Below are 20,593 nucleotides of genomic sequence, written 5' to 3'. Positions count from 1 at the left end.
CTAGACCCTTCATCAGAAAAGGGGGAGGGGAAGGGGGTTCTGAAATACATTCACCTTTACTGGCTCCATCCCCGCCTCTTCAACCTGTTTGTTTCCTCTCCTCTATCCATCTTCTATCCGCCTCCCACTCTCTCCCTATTTATTTCAGAACCCCCTTCCCCTCCCCCTTTTCTGATGAAGGGTCTAGGCCCGAAACGTCAGCCTCTCTGCTCCTATGATGCTGCTTGGCCTGCTGTGTTCATCCAGCCCTGCACCTTGTTGTCACTGGCCTGACCTCGTTTCCCAACAGGAGGTCCAGTGTTGCACTCTCCCAAGTATGGCCCTCTACATATTGATCTAGGAAACTTTCTTGGACACATTTGACAAATTCCACCTTGTCCAGGCCTTTTACACTCTGGGTGGCCCTGTCAATACAGAGGTAATTAAAATCTCCAACCAGTACTACTTTATTATTCCTACATGCATCTGCAGTCTCTCTACATGTCTGCTCCTCTAGTACCCACTGGTTATTTGGGGGTCTATAATACAGTCCCAATAGAGTGACCATCCCCTTCTTGTTTCTGAGTTCTAATCATATTGCCCCATTTGATGACCCCTTAAGAATATCCTCTCTAAACACTGTTGTTATGTCGTCCCTTATCAAAAGGGCAACTTCCTCGCCTCGCTTACTTGTAATTCTGTCATGCCTGTAGCTTCTGTATCCTGGAACATTGAGCTGCCAGTCCTCCCCTTCTCTCAGCCCTGTTTCTGTTATGGCTATAATATCCCAGTCCCCAGAGTCAGTAATGCTCTGAGCTCATCTGCCTTACCTAGTATGTTGAAATAAATACACTTTAAACCAGAAGCCTTTGCCCTCCCTTTACTGTCACCCTGGCTATTCTGAATAGTAAACTTGCTCTCAATGGCTAATGTATTTACCCCTGACTTCTCAATGGCCCCTCTCTTATTCAGAGTTCCCCCCCACCCCCGCCAAACTAGTTTAAAGCCTCCTGGATAACACTAACAAATCTCCCCGAAAGGATATTGGAGCCCGTCCGGTTCAAGTGCAACCCATCCCTCTTGTCCAGGTCGCCTCTATCCTAGAAGACATCCCAATGATCCAAGAACTGAAACCCTGTCTCGACACTAGCTCCTCAGCCACGCATTCATTTGACCTAACTTTCTATTTCTATACTCGCTGGCGCATGGCACTGGGAGTAATCAGGAGATCACTACCCTTAAGGTCCTGCTTTTTAACTTAAGAACATGGAACATAGAACAGTACAGCACAGTACAGGCCCTTTGGCCCACGATATTGTGCCGACCTATTATCCTACTAAGATCAATCTACCCTGCATGCCCCACATTTTACTATCCTCCATGTGCCTATCCAAGAGTTGCTTAAAAGTCTCTAAAAGTATCTGACTCCACTACCACTGCCGGCAGCGCATTCCACATGCCCACCACTCTCTCTTTGAAAAACCTACCTCTGACATCTCCCCTATACCTTCCTCCAATTACCTTAAAATTATGCCCCTCGTAATAGTCATTTCCGCCCTGGGAAAAGTCCTCTGGCTATCTACTCTATGCCTGTCATCATCTTGTACATCTCTATCAAGTCACCTGTCATCCTTCTTCACTCCAATGAAAAAGCCCTAGCTCTCTCAACCTTTCCTCATAAGACCTGCCCTCCAGTCCAGGCAGCATCCTGGTAAATCTCCTCTGCACCCTCTCTAAAGCTTCCACATCTTTCCTATAATGAGGTGACCAGAACTGAACACAATATTCCAAGAGTGGACTAACCACAGTTTTATAGAACTGCAGCATAACCTCACGGCTCTTAAACTCAATTCCCCTGCCAATGAAAGCCAACATACCATATTTCTTACGTAACTCCCTATACTCATTTCGCAGGACCTCATCCCCTTGTCTACGTATGTCATTTGTACTGAACTGCAGAATGACCTCTGGCTGTTCACCCTCCCCCTTCAGAATGTTCTGCAGCTGCTCAGGGACATCCTTGATCCTGGCACCTGAGAGACAACACACCGTCCTAGTGTTTCTTCTGCAGCCACGGAATCTCCTGTCTGTCCCCCTCACAATTGAGTCTCATATCAGAATCGCTCCGTCTGACTGAACCAGTCACAGTGCTACTGACCTGACTGCTGCTGCTAGCCCCTGAAAGGTCAACCCTCCCAACAGTATCCAAAGCGGTATACCTGTTATTGAGGGGAATGGCCGCAGTACACAGTAGAATGTGTAATAATCTTACACATTTCAATCATGTCCCCTCTCAATCTCCTCTGCTCTAAGGAAAACCCCTGTCTATCCAATCTCTTCATAACTGACACTCCAGCCCTGACAATATTCTCGTAAATCTTCTACCGATTGTTTTAAATTCCTTTCTCCATCTAGTCTTTTGATTTTCTGTGAAACAACCTGTCCTTATAACTAAATTCCCTTATGCCTGTTTTTGTATCAAAAACACTTTATCCAAGCGCTCCTGTCAGGCCAGATCTTCTCCTCGGTCTTCTTGGGTTGCTGCCTGGCCTTTTGTCACAAGTCTTGCTGTGAGTCTTCACTGAGGGGATGACTTCCAGGTGTGCGTTCATATTTCCCGCTTGCACCTGACCTTCCAGAATGTTCTGTGGCCTTTGGCCAATGGGATAATGAGTAGGGTTGAAAGCATCCAATCGGATTGCGCCACTGTTGCCATGTCGGGGAGGTTTCAAGTGCACGTCTTCAGGCACTGGCAGCAAGTCAAGGTGCCAAAAAGTCTGATCGATACTTCTCCAGTACACAACCCTTGGGCTGGTTGTAACTGGTTCCCGTGAACCTTTATAACCTCTCTGACTTTGGTTCCCACTGTTCTCCGTAACCGATAGCTGCTGACTGATGTTTAACTTAGAATGGCCAATTTTCCTGTCAGGCCTGACTTCTCCGGCTGTAGGCCAATTTTGAACTTCCACTCTTGGGCCTGTGGCCACTTGATACAGACTTGTTGATTGTGGACAGACATTGACAAGCCTTGAGTTTAACCACAGAATTCCTAGCCTCTGACCTGCTGTTGTAGCCACAGTATTCATATGACTCGTCCAGTTCAGTGCTGGTCAATATTAATGCCCAGGATGTTGTAGTGGGCGATTCAGCAATGGGAATGCCATAGAATGTCAAGAGAGATGGTTAGAATCTTGTTTGTTGGTGATAGTCATTGCCTAGCTCTTCTGTGGCACGAATACCGCTTGCCACATATCAGCCCAAGCCTGGATGTTGTCCAGCTGTTCCTGCAGATGGACATGGACTACTTCATTATCTGAAGAACCGTGAATGGTGCTGAATATTGCACAATCATCAGCAAATGTCCCTACTTCTCACCTCGTGATGGAAGGAAGGTCCTTAATGAAGCAGCTTCAACAGTTGCGCCTTAAGACGTCTCCCTTAATCCCCGCAGTAATGCCCTACAACTGAGATGATTGACACCAGAAACCACAACCATCTTCCGTTGCGCTAGGCAAGATTCTAAGCCAGTGGTAAGCTTTCCCCACTCATTTCAGTTATGCTGAGACTCCTTGATGCCATTCTCAGTCAAATGCTGTCTCGATATCAAGAGCAGTCAATCTGACCTTGCCTTTGATAATTTGTGATTGTGATAATATTGCTATTCAAAACTAGTGAGATGGGTGTCTTGTGAACTCATAATTGCTACTTATATAAGTGGGCCTGTTGTAATTTTCAGGCTCAACCGGATATTTCTGTCATATTTAGCATAACAGTACAGTAAAATGATGAAATATGTTATTAAGTACTGAGACCAACATTAAATAGGAGAGGAAAGAATGAATCTGCATCTCCTCCAAAAGAACCTTATGCATACTACATTTAGTATGCTGATATTAGGTAGGATCAAACAGAACTCATTTTTTAATATAAACTCAAATAGCAGAAGCTGTCTTGCAACCTAGTCTTAAGGTACTGAAAGATTAATAACTGTCACCCTGTGAGATTTTATAACCTATAAAAGAAAGTGATTAAAAACAAACAGAAGTGAGTGTTGGAAGTTGGAAAGAGCCAGTTTCTATAATTATAGAATCACAGAATCCCTACAGTGTGGAAGCAGGCCATTCAGCCCATTGAGTCCAAACTGACCCTCCAAGGAACATCCCACCAAGACCCACTACCTACACCATCCCTATATTTCCCACCCTAGACACTATGGGCAATTTAGCATAGCCAATCCGCCTAAGCTGATAACAGGGGGAGTAACTCATTCCTAACTCTCCACAACTAACTTCGGTTGCGCACAAGTATACTGAGGGGTTGAACTCCCCTCACAGCTTTCATAAGTTCACTAAGCTGTAATGGAACAAGAAAAATTCAGCGAAATAAACATATCTTGTACATGCAAGCAGATACACACGTATGCACACGCCGCCACCCCCCCCACCAAGACAGTTCTTCTGTGCCTTAAGTAAACCATGAAGCATTTGAGGCAAACATTCCTAGCAGAAAGCCACATTCACCCACACTCCACAATTCAATCCCAGCACATTGGAAGAGTATGGATGAAACATCTTCCATTGCTCAGGGTCCTGTATTGTTTGAGATCCAGATGCTTCTCAGCCCTCCAGTGAATTTCTGCTGTGTGCAGTGGTGTAGAATTTGTAGACCGCATGATGAGCTAATGGAGTCAAACTGGGACGAGAGAACATATGCCCTTTCCCTGGGCAAACTCACATGGAGTAAGCTGCCATGAAGCAACCAATATCTAGCTGAGGGAAACTGGTTTCAGACCAGGGCAAGTCTCCTTGTGCAAATTAGCCTGAGAGAAGAGCAACTCTGATTTCCAATGCAGCATTCAATATACCTTTGAGAAGTAACCATAGAGGGTGTTCATGCCTGATCATTTTGGATAGACCATGTCAACTCAACAAGTGGCTGGGAAGTCATTTTCCTAATGAATGACTTGTTCCAACGCAAACTGCAGTCATCAGTTTCACTTCTTAACCTACGCAAGTCATAATTTTTAAAAAGGTGAACTACGAAGAGCACCTTAATTTCAAGTAGGACACATTTTAGATTTGACATAGGCCTATTTACTGACAGCGTCTGGGTTTTGTGGTGCTGGGGTTAATATCATTCGGTATCGTCTTTTGCATTCACATGGTGCCTTATCACGCTAGATTGTCTGAAAGCACTTCACACACTTCATTCCGTTGAAGTTCAGCAGATGTTACAGCAGGGAAATGCGCTGGTTGTTCTAGAGCGGGAAACATCCAACTAACAGCGATGAGGTGAATGACGGTTTGAATTGTTTTTGGGACTGGGGAAAGGGAAGCATAATGGTGTCTTATTCAGGCCATTTCCTACTCTTAAATTAGTGGAGTGGAGCAGTTACCAGTCTAGGCAGATAGGACCTTGACCTCATCTGGGAAATGACATCTACAGTTGTGTTGTGCTTGCTATGTCCTCACAGAAATACTCGCCATAGGCTGAGTCTTAGACCACAACCTTCAGATATCAAGTTCAGATATGTTATGAACTAAGCCAAATCAAGGTAAGCAGCCATGACTGGTGCCACTATTGCCTGCCTCAGTGTGATAGTGATCTTACAGAATGGTAGTCTTACAGTTAACTTGTAATGTCCCTTGGGACCGCTGGGGCTAATACTGCAGATTGAAGATACAGTAGACTGCACGCTGCTTTGTATATTTTATGAGCCAGCCACTGAGGTACATGCATGCTACTTGCTCTATCCTATCAGAGCACATTCATGTGACATGCCGTGGAGAGCCACATCCGCTTGACACCCACCAATTCTTAATCCCACTTGCGGCTTACTCATTCTGCCCTGAGATACTTTCCCCAATTAGGTTATAGCTATGGTATATTTAAGATTTAAGCTGTTCTTTGTAGAATATCTGTTGTAGTCCCCATCAATAGTGACGATAGCCTAGGTGTTCCGGCCCATGAAGATTTTCCTGACAGACATTTGCGCTGCTCCTTTCTTCTGGGATCATCCAATCCCAGTTGACTGAGAATTGGACAGGGTTGCATCTAATAGAGAGCAACACAGTCGGCAAATGTACTGCCTGCTGAATAATCCATACCAATCTTGTACATGCTGCTATGTTCTTTATCAATCTTGTCATTTTTATAATAGTATTGAACATGCACTTCATTTCCAATCTAACTTTCCGTCTGCTGTACACTAAAATAAAAGCAAAATACTGCAAAGACTGTAAACCTGAAATGAAAACAAAGCGCTGGAGAAACCTGACAGGTTGGTCAGCAACTGTGGAGAGTGAAGCAAAGTTAACATTTCAAATTCAGTCTGACTTCTTCAGAAGATATTTGTTCTAAGCCTTGGGCAGTGCCTTTTGCTTTCTCATGACAATTTCAGGGGTAAGAAGGGCATGTGATTAGGAGGCTGTGGTGACGTCACTGAACCTTGCCACTTTCTTGCCTCCGCCAGGATTAAGTTCTGGGTGGGAAGGTCTATGTTCAACCTTCCTGCCCTGCCATCAATTTTGGCCAATGAATGATTGCTTAAGGGCATCATCTCACCGCCCTGGGATTCAGTCAGTAATAGGTGAGCCTGTGGCCATGTGCCGTGCTTAAACAATGGTGGACGGCTTGTCACCTTTTTGGAGATGTGAAGTCTCATGATCAAAGGCTCACTGGTACTTTGGCCTGCTCACCCCCTGCTAAAATGAGCCTCTGATTGGCTGGCACTTCTAAGGAGCTACCACTTCTGTCAAGGGGTCTTGATCCTGGTTTGGTAGCCTTGCCAGTGCCTGATTGAGTTGTAGTTTGGCGGGCCTTCCCCTCGAAGAGGCAGCATGCCTCTCTAACTCTCCAGTCAACACTCTAGACCCCTGAAATCTCAACGTGATTCCACCCATTAACTCTGATTTAATCTTTCTGCAGATGCCGTTAGATCCACTGAGTACTTCCAACTGTTCCTGTTTTATTCTCTGTGTTGAGTCTGATTGATGTATAATCTGTCTGTACTTACAATGCTGCAGCTTAGTAGAAGGACATGTCTTTATAAAAGTGATCAGGGATACTCATTACTAATCATTTCTGTTTGATTATTTTAATCGTGAGAAATCTGTTTGAAGTTGCATGTAGTTTTCCATTGCATGTTATAACTTGGAGAAGGGGAGTTAATAAGAAGTATTAACACATCTATTGAATTAATGCTCTGAAATATTTTGTTTCCATTGTCCTCAGCTAATTATGTTCATTTATTTCTCCTGCCCTGACCACATGAAGATAGACTAGCAGTCAGATCCTGTATCTGCGACATTCACCTGCTTTCTCCAGCCATGTTTCTCCAACACAATTTGGTCATCACCTTCCACCCACATTCCTGAAGTATTGGTCACTTGTTAATGATCAAATGTTTCTGGGTACTCATTCACAAGCTACTTAGACGTCCTTTTTTCCATCTGCAAGCTTAGACTGCTGCTGTTGATGTACCATTTGACCATGGAATGCAACATAGGCTTAATTTGCTCTTTCTTTGTCACCTGGCATTTGTTGTTCAATGTATGCAAGATACAATTGGATAATGGTCAGGAGCAGGGACTTTGATCAGTTTTGTCCTTCCCTTAGCCGATCAAGACAGAGCAGATCAAACCTCATGTGTGCCTCAAAAACTGAATCTGTTAAGATGCAAGGGGAGTCTTATAAGTGCCATGCTCTTGAATTTTTCACACCAGACACTGACTTGGCCTTCCCAGCAATGGTCTAGCTTTTTACAGAAGTGAAACATTTTGTACGAGACCTTTCAATGCCAGTGATTCAACAGCCAGCTAGTTTGTTTGCAACAGGACAAAATGAAATAGCTGTCTTTAATTTGATTTTCCTTTCCATGTTACGTCTCTTGCAGGGAATTGTCAAATGCCAAGATACAGAAAAGGAAAACGAGAGGCGTACCCAGGAAAATGAGATCTGAAAATAAACGGTCAAGGAAGTGAGCATTCCATCACGAAGCATGACCCAAGTTTCTAATGAGAAACTAGGACTCTCAATCATATGCCCAAAAAAAGGCGTACTTTTAACCCGAATATTCAAAATATTCCAAAATAAAGATTCAGCACTTTGGACCGAGTGTTATTTCTAAAGATTGTAGAAGGATTGAGGAATATACTTAAAGTGGACATGCCAGACAGTTCACTGAAGGCTGAACAGTTGAAATTTATCTGCAATTTTAATATAAATATGCAAGAGGATGGAATACAACTGGCATGACTGGAATCAGGGCTTAGAATATGAAATATCTGCAGTGAAATGGAATGTTTCAATGAGGCTATAACCAAGAATAATACACTTAACTAACTGCCTGTTTTCTTATATCAAGCAGCAGCTCATTGCTCACTAATTATTGATATGTGTAAGGCATTGTTTGTGGGTAGGACCCATCTTTTGCACAGCCTTTTCAGAGCTTCAGTGCACTATTGCTGCCCCTGTCTCTCTTCTCTGTATGTGTCTTGTTTTACTTGCACTGTCCACTGTAGCAAGACCATAGCTGGAGTTAAGGAAGGTTGAAATCAGTTGCGTTCTCCTTCCCTGAATGCTAAGTGCACTCGTTGCAGACAGTAGGCAGGAAAATGTATCAAATTTCCAACTCCCCCTCCTCCTGCAGCATGTTTAAAAATATCACTTTGCCATACTTGAGTGAGGTGCAGGTATGATGCTGTTGCTGTTGATTTGCAAACCTGACACAGGCCAATATCTTCAAAAGAAAATTGGAGCAGCAACCACCAACTTCTTAAGAGGGACATTTTTATTTTGCTATCTCCTTCTTTCACAGCTCAACAGATCATTGGATTAATTAAAAGATTTTTTTTTATATAGCCATAAAGCATCAGAGACCCTTGAGCCAAGCTTCTTTCTCTAAGTGTGCAGTTCCCAGCTTATGTCTATCTTCAGAACATGAAGATAGACTAATGAGTCACAGTTCAGCCCTAAAGTGCAGCAGTTCTGTCTGTACTTTCATCATTTCTTAATGAATTCCAATCTTGGATTGTATATTTTATGGAGAGCTTCTAAAGACTGAGTCTCATCCCCACCAAACAATTCCTTTTGTTCTGATAAGCTGAGGTCCCATCTCTGTGATTATGTGAAGTTCTCATTGGGTGAAGCCTCACATCAGATATAGTTGAGTTTTTTTTAATGTAAATGAGGGGAGCATCAGTTGTTCAGCTTGAGTCTGACTCAAGCATATAGGAATGGTTGTACCCTGTGCAAGGCATTTTGGTGACAATGTTGCCTGACTTTCACACAGCTCAGGAGATTATCCCTTCCTCCCATCCATATCCATACTAAATTAAAAGCCGTGGTTTCGTTACTTAAATGTAGAGAAGAGTCGGCTTTTATAATACGTTGGAAAACAATAAACACAAGATTAATACATTGGTCAGTATATTGTGTTCCAGTGTTGTCAGTAGGCTTACTGCTGTTGATACCCAATGAGAAAAGTTGCACTAAACTCCGAAATGTTTTACAGTGTGCAAGACCCAATACACCATTTTCAGTCACTCCTCTTAATGCCACCAACACCCATAATTACCAGTACTTTACCTGAGCATTATACCACTCCGAACGCTCTCTTCAAGCATTTCCCCAGACGGAAATGACGGATTCTTTTTTTAACAAGATTGTTGTCAGTCCATAATTCAAGTGGAGATGTGATTAAAGTTTCATACAGCATCAGCTAGCAGAGAGATTTCTATTTCAGACCATTGTCAAGAGTATTAAGATTGAATTAGTTTGAAATGTAGCACATCCAGGGTTTTTGTTTAACAGAGCTGCAAGAAACAATCTTGGCACTTTCACAATCATCATTTGTTTAAAACTGAACCCAAAGGAAACCTGCACATATTGACACAGTCTCAATTGCTGCTTTGGCCAATATTCTTCCCTCATAGTTGAAGTGTTATTCAGGCAAAAGTATTGAGTGAGGGAGGATAAGGAAAGTATATGTAATTGTACAACCCAAAAGTGTACGAGTTTTGTTTGCTGTAGTTCATCAAGACGTTTTAAATAGACTTTGTGTGCTGAGTAAACAAATGTTTTTGGATGTAAAATAGACTCTTAACCCTTGCCACAAGTTTCACCTGTAAATTGTATTTATAAGCAATGCTTCTCATTCTTTGATAAACGTTCCAGCTGCTCTCTAGATGTTGCACAATCCGCAATAGCCTGTAATGTACTTCCTAAAATGGCATAGCATTCAGGTTTGTTAATCTTTTATTTACTTTGCTCCTGGAGATGTTAGTGAGGGCTACACCGCCTGTGTGTAAAATCAGAAGCATGTGTTGGTAATAAGAGTATAATTTGTGCATATACCTCTTTATAATAACTCTTTATACATGAAATGAAAGAAGAATAATGATTGTTTCAAATTTGTTAGAAAATGTAGTTTGAAAAATAAAATCTTCAATACTTCTTTGCAAAGCTTGAGTACTTTAATGTAATTATTTTTCTCTGTTGTTTAAGTAAATAATTTTTAGACCCCAACTTGTGCCTCTTGAATCAAGTGGATGATTTGATTCAAGTATCTTCATCTCATCTTTAATAATGTAAAAAAGAAGATAAAATACTGAAAACGCAAAATGAGTGGCGAGGTAAACAAAGTTAACTTTTCAACTCAATGCACATTTGTCAGAACCAGAGGACAATAGAGATTGAGCTTTTAAGAAAGTACCCAGCCGGGGCGCAAGACGAACCAAAAGGAAGATTAGTCGTTGCATGAAGGGCAGGAAATGTTTCAATGACAAAGATGATGGAACAATGCAAAAAGGAAGTGATAAAAAGTATCTAGAAGCAAAAGATAGTTTCAATGTAGCAGTAAATGATTACAGCAGAATAAGTCAGGCCTGACCTGAGGAAGGATCGCTGGACTTGAAACGTTAAGTCTGACTTCTCTCCACAAATGCTGCCACATCTGCTGAGCTTTTCCAGCAAATTCTGTTTTTGTTTCTGATTTTTACTGTCCACAGTTCTTTTGGTTCTTATAGGTTTATGGAAGAGGCAATGTAAATGCAAGATTTCTCTGCTTTGTGCTCCATCCTTATGATCCCTTCTGTTTCAGTTGAACTTGTACAAGAGACAGCTTATTACTACCATCAGACATGTGTATGGCTGACTGGGCCCAACATTTATTGCCTGTCACCAGTAGCCCTAGAGAAGGTGATGGTGAGCTGCTTTCTTGAACTGCTGCAATCCATGTGCTGTAGGCATTATAAAGCTAATCCAGGGTCCATTTGATGTTGCACCAAATATTCAAGATGAGACATTGCTAGGTTGGATTCAGGATTCTGTACTGAGGTGGCTGATCTCAGTTAGGTTATAGGAAAGATCTGTCAGGGACCTCCTACTAAAAATTGAGAATGTGAACATTGGGTGAGCACATGATTGACCTTGGTCCTGATGTCTTTTATGATCAAGCTTCCTGTCAGCATATGCTATTGGAGATCTCATATAAAGAATGGCCACTTGGATAAGGTGTCACTAATGCTCATTCACCACCACTCTCCTATAGTGCTTGCCCCTACCCCCACCCCAAATTCTCCATCACTCTGGTGTATTGCTGCACGGTTACAGCATAACCTCCATACCCTGTGTAATTTGCTGACTATCTCCACGCTTAAGATTGGTGAAGAAGGTGCATTCTAAGGCAATCATTTGATCACCCCTCCTAATGTGTACTTCCCCTTAGTTTTGATTGCAGCTTTGATAAGCAAATACAGGGCATTTTCCCCTCATTAATTTCATTGAACCCCTACAGCATGGATGCAGGCCATTTGGCCCATTGAGTCCTCAGCGACTCTCTAAAGAGCATCTCACCCAGACCCACTCCCTTTTCCTATCCCTGTAACCCCACATTTCCCATGGCTCATCCACCTAGCCTGCACATCTTTGGATTGTGGGAGGAAACCCAAGCAGACGCAGGGAGAATGTGCAAACTCCACACAGTCGCCCAAGGGTGGAACCCAGGTCCCTGGCATTATGAGGCAGCAGTGCTAACCGCTGAGCCACCGTGCCACCCCTTAATGGCACTATATGAATGTAAGTCATTGTAAATCAGTGAGAGTCTGCATGTAAGGCCTGGAAAATGGCAAAGTGAAGCCTGCTTTAGGAGGATGGGAAAGGATTCAGAGTTGTGTTATACTTCAGTAGTGAAAATATTCAAATGTTCTGACTGCATTTTGCAAAGAGTCAAGAGAGATGTCATGTATGTAGGATGCTTATCCTTGGCAATGGAATTCTGCCTTTGGAATCCTCAGACTGAGTGCCAATAAAATGCACTTCTGGTGAAGAAAGCCTCTATCCTCAGTCTGTGCCCTTATAGTATTTTGCAGCAACTGTAGACAGAATGTGTAATTGAAAGATTTGAGCCATGCTTTTCATTGTGATGAAAATTCAAGGACAATTCTTTTTTCATTTCTGTTTGTAGATGTTTTATTACCAGTGAAAGGAGCAAAACTATAGGAATGCATCTTCCAGCTGAGTGCTTAGACAAATCTGCCTTTGTTGCCTTGGAGGATTTCAGGACAAAGGTTTTCGTCATCTACATTTAAATGAGGTGCTACAAATATGTTTTTTTTAAACAAAGTCAGCCCACACTTGAGATCTGCAATTTGGTTTCTGACCAGCTTTTTGAAGATTTGAATGTGAGAAATTCTGGACACAGTACAGAAAAAATAAATAATTTAATTGCAAAACATGCTCCAAGTAAATAGGTTTGTGTCAGGGCATTTATTACATTCTGAAGTGAAACTGCCTATGGAAAGGATAACATAACTGCTAAGATAAATAAGATAGAATAAGATTTAAGTTTTCAGAAGAAATATGATATATAGTGTTATAGCAACGTAGGGAAGAGTAGCAGACAATCTGCACACAGTGAGATCTCACAAGATAAATAATGAACACACATGTGTCTACGACAGCAGGTGAGGGAACCAACAAGACAGAAAACTCTACTTGATCTGTCCTCACCAATCCACCTGTTTCATCTGTCCATGACAGTGTTGGTCCGAGTCACCACCACAGTCCTTGTGGAGCCAAATTCTAGTTGAGAATACACTCCGTTGTGTCGAGTGGCGCAGTAATGCTAAATGGGACAGTGTTCAAACAGATCTAGCAAATGAAAACTGGGCATCCATTGGATACTGTGGGCAATCAGCAGCAGAATTTTATTCAGCCACAAAGTGGATCCTCATGGCCTCGTGTATCCCTCATTCTACTATTACCATCAAGCCAGGAGGTAAGCCCAACTTTAATGAAGAGTGAAGGAGAACATACTAAGAGAAGCACCAAGTATACCTAAAAATAAGATGTCAGACTGGTGAAGCTACCAAGACTAATTGCATGCCAAACAGCAAGTGATAGACAGAGCTAAGTGATCCCACAACCAGCGGATCAGACCTAAGCTCTGCAGTCCTGATAAGTTGTCGTAAATGGTGGACAATCAAACAATTCACTGGGGGGGGAGGCTTCACAAATGACCCCATCCTCAACACCAACACACACTACAAAAGACGAAGCTAATGCATTTGCATTCATTTTCAGCTATATGTGTCAAGTGGATGTGCCAACTTGGCCTTCAGAGATTCCTAACATCACAGATGCCAGTTTTCTATCAATTCAATTCACTGCACATGATGTCAAGAAACGTGCTGAAAGTACTGGTTGCTGCAAAGGCTATGGGCCCTGACAACATTCCAGTCACACAACTGTACTCCAGAAATAGCTGTGCCTGTAGCCAAGCTCTTCCACTATAGTTCTAACACTGATATTTACCTGGCAATATGAAAAAATTGTCCCAATATTTTCTGTTCATAAAAAGCAGGTCAAATTTAACCCAGCAATTATCACCATATCAGTCTACTCTTGATCATCAGCAAAGTAGTGGCAGAAGTCATTGATAGTGCTATCAAACAGCTCCTGCTCAGTGACGCCCAGTCTGAGTTTCTGACTTCATTACAGCCTTAGTTCAATAGACAAAGAAACTGAACCTCAGTGTTGAGGTGAGAGTGATTATCCTTAACATCCAGGCAACATTTGTGGCAGTGTGGCATAAAGGAGCCCTAGCAAAACTGGAGCCAATGGGAATGAGGGAGAAAGCTCTGCACTAGTTGGAGTCATACCCGGTAGACAAGAAGATGATTGGTTATTAAAGGTCAGTCATCTCAGCTCCAGGACATTTCTGCAGGAGTTCTTCAGGATAGTGTCCTAGGCCCAACCATTTTCAGCTGCTTCATCAACAACCTTCCCTCCACAATAAGGTCAGAAGTGGAGATGTTCCCTACTGCTCGCACAATGTTCAACACCATTCATGACTCCTCAGATAACGAAACAGTTCAGTTCATATGCAATTAGATCTGGGTAACATCCAGGCTTGGGCTAATAGGTGGCAGTAACACACAAGTGTCAGACACTGTCTATCTTTGAAAAGAGAGAAACTGACCATTGCCATTGATGTTCAAAGGCATTATCATCACTGAATCATCCCTATTATCATCCTGGAGTTACCATTGATCAGAAACTGGACTGGACCAGCTACATAGATACTATAGCTACAATAATAGATCACAGGCTAGGAATTCTGTGACACTTAACTTACTTCCTAACTCCCCAATGATTGTCCATAAAACACAAGGCACAAATTGGGAATGAGATGGAATACTCCCCTGGATAAGTTCAGTTCCAGCAACACTCAAAAAAAGCTCAACACCATCCAGGACAAAGGGCTTGCTTTATTGGCACTACACCCACTACCTTTCACATTCATTCCCTTTGTCACCAACGTATAGTGACAGCAGGGTGTATCATCTACAAGATGTGCTGCAGCAAGTCACCAAGGCTCCTCCAAATTCACCTTCCAAACCCACAACCTCCAACACCCAGGAGGACAAGAGCAACAGATGCATGGGAAGGTATGGCAGTTTTTGTTTCTCCCTGTATAAAAACTTACCTTGTGCAGCAAGCGGCCCTCGTGTTTTCAGCGGCAGCAGCATGAGCCAATAAGAAACAGATAAATTCGGGCATTGGCTAAACCCGAAACACTACACGTGTAGTGTCTCCCACCCATCCTCCTCCTCTAACCAAAAAAGACTGTGTGGGGGTTCGGTAAGGTAAGGCTTTTTTTAAATTCTTCTTCTGGAAATCTCGAGTAGAGGGAATGGAAGCTAGGGCAGTTGCATGCTCCTCTTGCAGGATGTGGGAGGTAAGGGTCACTGCTGGTGTCCCCTCTGACTTCACCTGCAAGAAGTGCACCCAACTCCAGCTCCTCAAAAACCGCTTTAGGGACCTGGAGCTGGAGCTGGAGCTGGATGAGCTCCAGATTATTCGGGAGGCTGAGGGAGTGATAGAGAGGAGTTACAGGGAGGTGGTCACACCCAAGGTACAGGAAAAAGGTAGCTGGGTGACTGTCAGGAAGGGGAAAGGGAATAGGCAGACAGTGCAGGGATCCCCTGTGGCCGTTCCCCTCAATAATAAGTATACCACTTTGGATACTGTTGGGGGGACGGCCTACCAGGGAAAGGCCATAGCGGTCAGGTCTCTGGCACTGGGCCTGACCCTGTGGCACAGAAGGGAAGGGGGGAGAATAGGAGAACAATTGTAGTGGGGGATTCAATAGTAAGAGGCACAGACAGGCGGTTCTGTGGACGCGAACGAGATGAAAGGATGGTATGTTGCCTCCCGGGTGCCAGGGTCCGTGATGTCTCAGATCGTGTCTTCACGATCCTTACGGGGGAGAGTGAGCAACCAGCAGTCATGGTGCACATCGGTACCAATGACATAGGGAGAAAAAGGACTGAGAATGTGACAAATGATTACAGGGAGTTAGGTTGGAGGGTGAAATCCAGGACAAACAGGGTAGTTATCTCTGGATTACCACCAGTGCCACGTGATAACAAAGTAAGAAATAGGGAGAGAGTGCAGCTAAACACGTGGCTACAGGGCTGGTGTAGGAGGGAGGGCTTCCATTATGTGGATAATTGGAGCACATTCTGGGGAAGGTGGGACCTGTACAATAAGGACGGGTTGCACCTAAACCGGAAGGGCACAAATATCCTGGGAGGGAGGTTTGCTCGAGCTGTACGGGATGGTTTAAACTAGATTGGCAGGGGGTGGGGAACCGGATTAGTAATTCAGAGGATGAGGTATTCGGCCTTCCAACGGACACAACAGGGAGTGAGGTGGTTTATAAAGAAATGCAGTCGATGGAGCGTAATTGCGGACACTGAGATGGTTTGAGTTGTGTATACTTCAATGTTAGAAGTATCAGAAATAAAGCGGATGAACTTAGAGCATGGGTCGGTACTTGGAACTACGATGTTGTGGCTATTACAGAAACTTGGGTAACTCAGGGAGAGGAATGGATGTTGGAAGTTCTGGGATTTAGATGCTTTAAAAGAAATAGGGAGGGTGGAAGAAGAGGTGGGGGAGTGGCATTGCTAGTCAGGGCGAGTATAGCAGCTACTGAAAGGCAGTTCGAGAATGATATGTCTACAGAGTCAGTTTGGGTTGAGGTCAGGAACAAGAAAGGAGCAGTCACTTTGTTGGGGTTTTTTTACAGACCCCCTAATAGTTGCAGAGAAGTAGAGGAGCGGATTGGGAGGCAGATACTGGAAAGGTGCAGAAGTCACAGGGTTGTAATCATGGGTAACTTCAACTTTCCAAATATTGATTGGAAACATTTTAGTTGTAATAGTTTAGATGGAGCAGATTTTGTCCAGTGCGTTCAGGAAGGATTCCTGACACAGTACGTAGATAGACCAACACGAGGAGAGGCCACTTTGGATTTGGTGCTTGGCAACGAACCGGGCCAAGTGTTAGACCTGTTGGTAGGAGAGCATTTTGGTGGTAGTGATCATAACTCTGTTTCTTTCACGATAGTCATAGATAAGGATAGGTACATGCAGCAGGGTAAAATTTATAATTGGGGGAAGGGTAATTACAATTCAGTTAGGCAAGAACTGGGTAACATAAATTGGAAACAGATGCTGTCAAGGAAGAGCACCACAGAAATGTGGAGATTGTTTAAGGAATGCATACTGCATGTGCTCGATATGTTTGTCCCTAGCAGGCAGAGAAGATGCGGTTGAGTGAGGGAGCCATGGTTCTCGAGAGAGGTCGAACGACTGGTTAAGAGGAAGAAGGAGGCTTATGTAAGGTTTAGGAAAAGAGGAACGGAAAAGGCTCTAGAGGGATACAAGTTAGCCAGGAAGGAGCTGAAGAAAGGGCTTAGGAGAGCTTGGCATGAGAAAACCTTGGCAGATAGGATCAAGGAAAACTCCAAGGCTTTCTACACGTATGTGCAGAACAAGAGAATGACCAGAGAAAGGGTAGGGCCGATCAAGGATTGTAAAGGAAATTTGTGCACAGAGCCTAAAGAGATAGGAGAAGTCCATAATGAATACTTTTCTTCAGTATTCACAACTGAGAGGAACCTAGTTGTAGAGGAGGACGTTGTGAAACAGGCAGGTAGGCTAGAGGAGGTTGATGTTAGTAAAGAAGATGTGCTAGGAATTTTGAGGAAGTTGAAGATAGATAAGTCCCCCAGGCCTGATGGGATTTATCCAAGGATTCTATGGGAAGTGAGGGATGAGATCGCAGGGCCTTTGGCAATGATCTTTTCGTCCTCACTGTACACAGGTATAGTGCCGGAAGATTGGAAAGAGGCAAACGTCACTCCCTTGTTCAAAAAAGGGAACAGGGATAACCCTGGAAATTACAGACCAGTTAGTCTTATGTTAGTGGTGGGCAAATTATTGGAAAGGGCTCTGAGAGACAGGATTTATGATCACTTGGAAAGGCATAGTTTGATTCGTGATAGTCAGCATGGATTTGTGAGGGGTAGATCATGCCTCACAAACCTTATTGAATTCTTTGAAGAGGTGACCAAACACGTGGATGAAGGTGGAGCAGTGGATGTGGTATACATGGATTTAAGTAAGGCGTTTGATAAGGTTCCCCATGGTAAACTCATGCAGAAGGTAAGGAGGCATGGGATAGGGGGAAATGTGGCAGATTGGATTCAGAATTGGCTGACCCTTAGAAGACAAAGGGTGGTAGTGGACAGAAAATATTCAACATGGTGCTCAGTTACAAGTGGTGTACCACAAGGATCTGTTCTGGGTCCTCTTCTATTTGTGATTTTTGTAAATGATTTGGATGAAGGATTGGATTAGCAAGTTCGCAGACAATACGAAGGTGGGGCACGTTGTGGACAGTGCGGAGGGCTGTTCTAGGTTACAAAGGGACATTGATAGAATGCAGAGTTGGGCTGAGAAGTGGCAGATGGAGTTTAACGCTGAAAAGTGTGAGGTGATTCATTTTGGAAGGACAAATTTGAATGCAGAATACAGGTTTAACGGAAAGATTCTTGGCAGTGTAGAGGAGCAGAGGGATCTCGGGGTTCATGTTCACAGTTCCCTGAAAGCTGCCACCCAGGTGGATAGAGTTGTTAAGAAGGCGTATGGTGTGTTAGCTTTCATTAATAGAGGGATTGAGTTCAAGAGCCGTGGAGTATTGTGTCCAGTTGTGGTCACCTCATTACAGGAAAGATGTGGAAGAGTTGGAAAAGGTGCAGAGGAGATTTACCAGGATGTTGCCTGGAATGGAGGGAAGGTCTTATGAGGAAAGGTTGAGAGAGCTAGGGCTTTTCTCTTTAGAACGACGAAGGATGAGAGGTGACTTGATAGAAGTGTACAAAATGATCAGAGGTATAGATAGAGTAGACAGCCAGAGACTTTTTTCTGTCGTGGAGGTAGCTTTTACGAGGGGACATAGTTTTAAAGTGAAATGCGGTAGATATCGGGGAGTCGTCGGACGTAGGTTCTTTACTCAGAGAGTGGTAGGGGTGTGGAATGCATTGCCGGAGAGGGTCGTGGAGTCGGCCTCATTAGGGGCACTTAACCATATGGATGATAGTATAAGGTAGGGGTGGAGGTTCGATAGACCTTAGGTTTCGGGTAAAAATTTGGCACAACATCGTGGGCCGAAGGGCCTGTACTGTGCTGTACTGTTCTATGTTGTATGGAAGTTTCCCCCCAAGTCACACTGCATCCTGAAGGTATCTCTGTTCCTTCGTTGCCATTAAGTCAAAGTCCTGAAATTCCTTCCCTAACAGCACTGCGGGTGTATTTACACCACATACTCTACAATGGTTTGAGAAGACAGCTCACAAATATCTTCTCAAGGGCAAGTAGGGATGGGCAATAAATGCTGGCCCAGCCAGAGATGTGTATATTCCATAATTTGTTTTTAAATTGCTTTTAGTGATGTTTATATCAAAAGAGGAAGTGGGACATCAGTTTAACACCATACATGAAAGACAGCACCTCCAATACTGCAGTGTCAGCTCAGATATGTGTTCAAATTCCTGGAATATTATAAACTGTTTTGTTGACATTTCTCATTCGATTTTGCATTAACAGCTTAGTTTCAGGTCCTGGTGATTGAGTTGTTTTCAAGTAAATTTCTCAAATCTGTGCTCCCCAACTTACAGCCAGTGATATACATCTGAAGTGTTGTTACTTTTGAAATGTGAGAACCAATCTTCTCACGGACAGATCCCATACAATTCTCTCATTGCAGCGCGGCGGCTTAGTGGTTGGCACTGCTGCCTCACAGGTTAAATTCCACCCTCGGGCGACTGTCTGTGTGGAGTTTGCACATTCTCCCCGTGTCTGCGTGGGTTTCCTCCAGGTGCTTGGGTTTCCTCCCACAGTCCACAGATGTGCAGGCTAGGTGGATTGGTTATGCTAAATTACTCAGAGTGTTCAGGGACGTGTAGATTAGGTGAGTTATAGGGAGATGGGTCTCGGTGGGATGCTCTGAGGGTCAGAGTGGACTCTTTGGGCCGAAGGGCCTGTTTGCACACTAGGGATTCTGTGATCTATCATCAGTTGTTTGGAGGATAAATATTGCCCAGGGTATCATAGAGTGTTCCCTATCTCTTCAAAATTTTGCCAGAGAACTGTTTACACTCACTTGAGAAAGTGCACGGGGCATCAGTTTAACTTTGTGTCTAAAACAAGGTCATCCAAAGGTGCTACTGCATTGATGTGACTCCAGTGATTTTGCACTTGAGTCTCTGAAGTGTGAGATGAATTCACAACTCTGTGACACAGGATTCTGTGCTGTATGGTCTGTTCCCCGGGACGCGTACTGAGATAAACATTGACTGCACCTAGAGAAGCATCAACGCGGTGAAAGGTACTCTTTGGTCTGCCTGAAACCTGCTGGTCTTTGACCAAATGTTGCAGGCTGGCACATTCCAAAGTCAAGCACTACGTGCTAATCGATGCACAAAAACTTGGGGAAGCTGTTGCCAAAGTGCAGTGGGGAAAGACCACTGTCTGAGGTCTTTCTGCTGAATTTAAATGGGGACCCGTTCAGTTATTGGACCTTCCCGGTGCCTCAAATGCGTGTAAATATAGTCTGGTTCAAGTAAGAGAGCCTTTGGTTTATTTGGATAGAGTCAAATTCCAATGTTTGTTTCCTTGCTACTGTACAGAACCAAGCTATGTTTGGGACTATGCTCATACATAAAGATATTTTTTGTGAATAAAGCATACTTTTGAAATAA

General features: G+C 43.5%; 1 protein-coding gene across 3 annotated transcripts in view; it reads left to right on the top strand.

The window, feature by feature from the left end:
- rad18 (RAD18 E3 ubiquitin protein ligase) overlaps positions 1-20,593 on the top strand; it is a 219,534-nt gene that overhangs the window by 179,119 nt on the left and 19,822 nt on the right. For 2 of the 3 annotated variants that reach the window (XM_048606423.1, XM_048606430.1), the window contains exon 9: positions 7,874-8,090. The exons of the other annotated variant lie outside the window; for it this stretch is intronic. In XM_048606423.1, coding sequence (XP_048462380.1) covers positions 7,874-7,961 — 88 coding nt within the window. In that variant the 3' untranslated portion in view covers positions 7,962-8,090. Of the gene's footprint in view, positions 1-7,873; positions 8,091-20,593 lie in introns of those variants that run through there. 3 annotated transcript variants of the gene reach the window in all.

The sequence above is a fragment of the Rhincodon typus genome, chromosome 16 (assembly GCF_021869965.1).
Source record: "Rhincodon typus isolate 14 chromosome 16, sRhiTyp1.1, whole genome shotgun sequence".
Taxonomy (NCBI): Eukaryota; Metazoa; Chordata; class Chondrichthyes; order Orectolobiformes; family Rhincodontidae; genus Rhincodon; species Rhincodon typus.
This window is presented reverse-complemented; position numbering and strand designations above follow the sequence as displayed.